General features: G+C 41.4%; 1 protein-coding gene across 1 annotated transcript; it reads right to left on the bottom strand.

Moving 5' to 3' along the window:
• Nucleotides 1-1,847: 1,847 nt before the first annotated feature.
• LOC106835718 (T-cell surface glycoprotein CD1b-like) lies at nucleotides 1,848-6,063 on the bottom strand. The gene is made up of 6 exons (XM_014848290.3): nucleotides 5,763-6,063; nucleotides 5,215-5,481; nucleotides 4,260-4,538; nucleotides 3,775-4,053; nucleotides 3,295-3,388; nucleotides 1,848-2,582 (listed from the first exon to the last, which is right to left on the bottom strand). The coding sequence occupies exons 1-6, from the start codon at nucleotides 5,821-5,823 to the stop codon at nucleotides 2,561-2,563; spliced, it is 1,002 nt and encodes a 333-aa protein (XP_014703776.2). The 5' UTR covers nucleotides 5,824-6,063; the 3' UTR covers nucleotides 1,848-2,560.
• Between the last annotated feature and the right edge of the window lie 756 nt (nucleotides 6,064-6,819).

The following is a 6,819-nucleotide window of genomic DNA, read 5'->3' as shown; positions in this document are numbered from 1 at the left end:
TGGTGGAAGGCAGTGGTCTACTTTCATTCTTTTGCATATGCCTGTCCAGTTTTCCCAACACCATTTAATGACGAGACTTTTCTTTCTCCATTGTTTGTTCTTGGCTCCTTTGTCAAAAATTAGCTGTCCATCGATGTGTGGGTTTATTTCTGGGCTCTCAATTCTGTTCCATTGATCTGTGTGTCTTTTTTTCTGCTAGTACTATGCAGTTTTGATTGCTATAGCTTTGTAGTGTACTTTGAAATCAAGGAGTTTGCTATCTCCAGGTTTGTCCTTTTTTTCTCGGTATTCCAGTGGCTATTCAGGGTCTTTTTTGTTCCATGTACATTTTAGAATTCTTTCCTCTATCTCTGTGAAAAATATCATTGGGATTTTGATAGGGATTTCATTGAATCTTTACATTGCTTTAGGAAGTATCAACATTTTAAGTGTTAATTTTTCCAATCCATGACCATGGAATATCTTTCCATTTTGTTGTGTCTTCTATTTGCTTCAAAAATGTTTTATAATTTTCAACGTCTTTCACCTCCTTGGTTAAATTTATTCCTAGGTATTTTATTCTTCTTCTTGTGATTGTAAATGAGATTGTATCCTTGATTTCTCTTTCTGCTAGTTTGCTGTTAGTATATAGAAATGCAATTGATTTTTCTATGTTGATTTTGTACCCTGCAACTTTAGTGTATTTCTTTATTTCTAATAGTGTTTTGGTGGATTCTTTAGGGGTTTTTTATATATAAAATCATGTCATCTGCAAATAGTGACAGTTTTACTTCTTCCTTTACAGTTTGGATCCCTTTTAGGTCTTTTTCTTGCCTAATTGCTCTGGCTAGGACTTCCTATGTTGAATAAGAGTGGGAGGAGCATTCATCCTTGTCTTGTTCCTGCTCTTAGAGGAATATCTTTGGAGTTTTTCACTGTTGAGTATGATGTTAGCTGTGGATTTATCGTATATGGCCTTTCTTATGTTGAGTCATAGGGTTTTCATGGTCAATTTTTTTGGGAAGTGGATGGCCAGGTCCTTCTTCCTAGTCTGTCTTAGTCTGGAAGTTTCATTGAAATCTGCCCACCATGGGTGACTCTGCTGGTACTTGAAATACTGGTGGCATAGCTGACAGGATCACAGCAACATGCAGCTGCCACAAAATGACAACCAACAGATGGGTGGTGTGATTCCCTGACCCAGAAACAAACCTGGGCCATGAGAGTGACAGCACTGAATGCTAACCACTAGACCAATAGGGCTACCCTTCCCAAATCCTAAAATCTGTATTGTCCTAATGTTTCCAAGTGGGAGAACTGCTTCGAATATCCCTGGCTTCTCAAAATTTCTGCTTGCTCTGACCTCTCTTACCAAGTCCTATAAAAAATATACTCAAATTCTCCTCCCCTCTCCTGCTGTTTCAATCAAAATGAATTTGGATTTTAAAAGGGGGGGTTTCTAAAAAACTATGGAATAAACAAAAGAATGAATAAAGGTAAATGTAAATCAAAGATATAACTAAACTGATACAGCACAGGTATTAAAAAAAAAAAGCTCTCTTGAGTCTTTTGCTCAATTATTTGATAACCTACCTTCACTATTACCCTTCACCCATCCTGCCTTTCCCTCATTCTTACCGGAAAAAAGAGGAGCAGGATCCTATTCTGGTGAATTTTTGTAGGTAGGCTACAGGTGCAGCATGGACACAAGTGGTTTTCTCCAGAGGAGATCAGGGCAGAAACAAGGAGAGTATGATATTTTTTTCCTATGTGTGAAATATTTTACTAAGAGAGAAACTTAGAATATTAGCTAAAAAGGAAAAAAGAAGGCAGGAGATGACTTTGAAAAAAAGACCACAACGTGACAGTTATAGCAAGTTAGGTCACTTTTATTCAGCAAATACATATGCAACTAAGAGATTTTGCCAGGGATCCACATAGAGCAAGCCCTTCTCTCAAGGAACTTAAAGCAGAAGCAGAAGAAAAACAAAAACAAGTATAACGCTGTGGGTACCAAGTAAAGTGGATCTCTGTGTGACACCAGACAAGGGAAGGTTACTCCCATTGCAGCATTAGGGAAGCCTTCCGGGAGGAAGAAGCATCACAGCTGGGCCTTGAGGGTTAATTGTCATTCAGGCAGAGACAGAGAAATTATGTTAAAAATACTCAGCATCTCTGCAAATACAATTATCCCAGCATACTTGTTGTTAGCTTACTTTGACAAATGATATTTCAACAGAAGCAAGAAAAAGAGCTTTAAACTAGGAAGCCAAAGGAAGGTCACCATTAAGTTGTATACCATATTTAATTTATTCCCAGACACATTCTTTCTCGCATCTCACATGTATAAAATCTAGGCGGATCCTACTATTGATACTGTCTAATAATAAAATTGGAGTTTTTAATTATTTTTCTGCTAGTATATAAATTATAACTTATCATACAACCTATGGGAACTCTGATTCGATCAAATATGATGATTATTTTATGAAATATGATGAGATTGATTCCCGGCCTGACAACTTGAACTTCTGGGCTTCTGGGTCCTTATTCCAAATGGAAAAGGAGACATCATGAGAGATCATGAGATATTCTGATATGACCTGTTAGGAACACAAGGAAAAAATAGCTCTACATGAAAGATATCTGTACACCAATGTTCACAACAGCATTATTCACAATAGCAAAAAGGGGGACCCAACCCAAGTGTCTATTGACAGATGAATGAATAAATAAAATGTGACATGTATATTTACACACACACACACACACACACACACATATATGCATATATACAATGCCATATTACTCAGCCTTAAAAAGGAAAGATATTCTGACACATGCTACAGCATGGATCAACCATGAGGACATTACGCTAAGTGAAATAAGCCAGCCACAAAAAGACAAATATGGATGATTACACTTATATGGGTTACCTAGAGTAGTAAAACTTACATAGACAGAAAATAGAATGGCGGTTGCCAGGGCTGGGTAAGCAGGGGATGGGGAGATGTTTAATGCACATAGAATCTTAGTTTTTCAAGATGAAAAGAGTTCTAGAGATTGGTTGCACAAAAATGTGAGTGTACTTAATATCACTAAACTGAACCTGTAAAAATGGCTAAGGTGGTAAGTTTTTTGCCATGTGTATTTTACCACAATTTAAAAAAACAGATTTACGTAAAGAAGATGAGAATGGGAAGAAAGAGGAAAGGGTCTGTTGGAAAGGTTGAGGCTAAAGTGACGTAAATACATAAAATAGTAGAAAAGAGTGAGAGGGTGGACAGAAAAGAAAGTTTAAAAAGAAAAACTCACCGGCGCCTCCAAAACCATAATGCAAGACATATCGAAAGGATCGAGGAGGGCACTATTATTGCCAAAACTATCAAGCCAATAGAGATGGAAAGTCCTGGAAATTGGGAGAGGACACAAGGAAGTCACTTCAAAATCCTCTAATTCTTCAAAATTCTCTAATTCTCCTGGCCTTCCTTTGCCCACATGAGTGTCACCACTAACATTCACCTGCTCCCAATGTGTGGGTATCTCTGACTCCCTCTCCCACATTCCCAGACACCATATATCCATATCCATAGGCCCTTCATTTTACCTCTTCTATACCTTAGATCATTTATTTTTATTCACGTTTGGACTGAACTCCTGGAAATCTCTCTCTCTCTTTCTCTGTCTCCCTCTCTCTCTTTCTCATGTGTCAAGTCCCACCTCTTCCCCAGTCCCTCCCTTTATGCTTAAGAACCATCTCCTCCCATTTCCAGCTGGGCCCCAGTTCTTTCTCACCCCAGTAGAGGATGATGTCTTGGCCTCCCAAACTGCTGTGCCTCACTCTGCAGGTCAGGCCAGCAGCCTCCTCTGTTGCCACATCCAGGGTTACTCTGAGATACCATGTCCCATCATCATTGGGCTGGATGTCACCTTGCTGAGTGCCTGGCTGTTCCTTCTCACCTCGCATCCACATCACCCACACAGGCTTTGGGTAGAATCCTGAGACGTGGCACACCAGCAGCAGATGGCCAGGCCCAGGAGCAGGGCCACTAGACAGCCAGGCCTCAGGCTTCACTGGGGCAGGAAGGAGTGGAGAGAGTGTCAGATTATGATTCTGATCTACAGCACAGAGACTCAGAAATCCACAAGCTAGGACAGTGACCCTTTACACTCCTTTGGGAACCAAATATTTTATTGATTAAGCCCCTCTCCTACTCTTGAATTTAAAAAAGGTAGTGGTAAGTGAAATAGAGAAGTCCTGAGGAGAGAATAAGACATACCACGCCTCTGCAGTTCTGCTTTCCCTGCATCGAGGACACCCAAGAGATATCGAGGGCAGGTTTCTAAAAGGAGCTTCTTTATGATATCAAGGATCCCTTGGTACTGAGAGATGAGTGCGCAGAACCTCTGCGCCCTACTGCCTCCCTCTGAGGCAGGCACACATGTGTCATTCTTGATGCTCAGGAAATCCAATCCTCCTAAAGCTGTCTTCAAGAAGCTTACTGTGGCCTCCCCAGAATTCAGCTCACAGCCTGCCATGCCCTGGAATTCAAAGGGGTCTGGATAGAAGGAAAACAGACAAAAAGTTACTTAAAAGCAAACAAGAAAGAAAGGGCTGGGGAAAGGACCTAAGATTTTGTATTTTGGTGGAGAGAAAAGTCTGAGATGGGAGATGGTGAGCCAAAATCCAATTATAGTATTCAGAGGTGTTTCAGAAAGAAGAGCACTAGGGAGAGGTATGCGTGTCCTAAATGGTGGAGAAGGGCTATTGTAATGACACATGATGAGTAAGAGGGAAGCAAAGTATGAGGAGCAGGGGGATGGGGTCAAGAGTACAGCATTCCAGGGTGAACAGCAGGATTACATTGAGAAGAATAAAATGCTTAAGGAGATGGATTGAAGGAATAGGTAGTCACACTTTAGTCCACCCAGGCACAGGGTAGGAGAAGGGAAGGCTTCTTGCTTGGAGTTTGAGAGAAGTAAGTTATACACAAACAAACCGGGAAATGGTTACAAAGGTGAAACTTCATCTATCAGACAAGAGTGCAGGAAGCAGGAAGAATCTGGAATACTTTGTGGAGGTATGGACTGAGTAGAAGACTACTCTAGAAAAGTGTGTGCATGCAGTTGGGTAAAGTGGGAAGGAAGGGAGAAAGTTCTGAGGGAGCAGTAGCTTGAACTAAGAGGGAGAAAAATATCATTGAGCATCTCCCCACATCAGAGGACCACACTCACATTCCATCTGGAATTCACTGGCGCGGTCCTGCACTTCCCGAACAAATCCGATGAGATAGACTCGAAATAGCTCCTCCAGCTCAGTCACCTCCTCATCACTGAAGTTTCCCTTGGACCAGGGCTTCAGGAAGATGGCAGTGCCCGAGTCACTGTCCCAGCCATGGATCTGCAAATCATCCAACCAGCCTGAGCCTCGAATTTGTGCCCAGGTGCTGTTGGCGAAGGATGAGATCTGGATGACACGGTAAGAAGCTGGCCCCTGGAAGGCTGTGGATAGTGGAAGGATAAGAAAAGTGAGGAGAAAAGAAGCAGCAGGAATGAATGAAACATGAAAATTGAAAATATCCAGAGAAAAAGAATCCAGAGTCTGAAGATCAACATAGAGCCTGTGACATTTGCCTGTCCTAGGGCCTCAGGCTCCATCCCCAAGTTCCTGAATAGGAGAAGAGTGCTGCAGACAGGAGGGCCCAGACTGTTAGTGGTAAGAGCAGCATGCTTTTATCCAGATGCCCTGCACCTGTGCTGGGAGCTGCCAGAGTTATTCTTACCATGCTCATTGTCACCACCTGGAAAGAGAACTGCTGGCAATAGAAGTGGCAGAAGCAGCATTTCACTAGGAGATAGACGTTCTGACTCTCAGAGCTGGTGTTTGATCTCTGATTTCAGCAAACGATTTTCTCAGTACTCTATAGTCACTTTCTCTTCCAACTGACAAATCTCTTCCTCATTTGCACTGCACATCAGTGACAAGCTGCGTCTCCCACAGCTCTGGACCTCCCACTCTGCCTCTCATTTCCACTCCAGCCCTGACTTCTAGATTTTTTTGTTTTTTTAATCTCCCTGGCTTCCAGCTACTCTCCCTGACCTCAGCTTCCTTTATACTTACTACCTTGGAAAAGCCCTCATGTGACATTTAAGGGACATTTTACCTCCCACCAATCCCTCATTTCTATGTCTGTTAAATAAGAGAATAATATTAAAAAATCGTCCAGCTTCCAGCCTGCTTTAATCTAGAAGGATTCTTTTGGTTTATCCTCCCAACTCAACCTTCCTCCCCTCAGCCCTCTTTTCTCTGGCACTCTGTCATTACCTCTTCCCAACGTTCTCAATGGCTCTTCTTTCTAATCCCATCCCCCCTGTCTGGCCTCTCCAACCCTACATTTTTGTTTCTGTGTGTGTGTGTGTAGACAATCATTTACATACTGGCAAAGCATTTAAAACATCACCGACTCTATAATACTTCAGATCCAAATTCCAGAATCAACTATGATAAATACTGCAATTTATGATACAAGCAAAATTATCTTATACTGTAGAAATTTTTAAAAGTTATTTTATTGAGGTCATGTTGATTTATAACATTGTGTAATTTCAGACGCACATTATTGTATATTAGTTTCTGTGTAGACTGCATTGTTGTCACCCTCAAGAGTCTAGTTTTTATCTGTCACCGTACACATATGCCCCTTTACTGCTTTTGCCCTTCCCCTCACTCTCTTCCCCTCTGGTAATTAGGAGAATCAGTAATCTGTTCTTCGTATCCATGTGTTTACTTATCTTCCACAGTTGAGTGAAATCATATGGTGTTTTTCTTTCTCTGTCTGG

This window comes from Equus asinus, chromosome 25 (assembly GCF_041296235.1).
Source record: "Equus asinus isolate D_3611 breed Donkey chromosome 25, EquAss-T2T_v2, whole genome shotgun sequence".
In the NCBI taxonomy this organism is placed as follows: Eukaryota; Metazoa; Chordata; class Mammalia; order Perissodactyla; family Equidae; genus Equus; species Equus asinus.
This window is presented reverse-complemented; position numbering and strand designations above follow the sequence as displayed.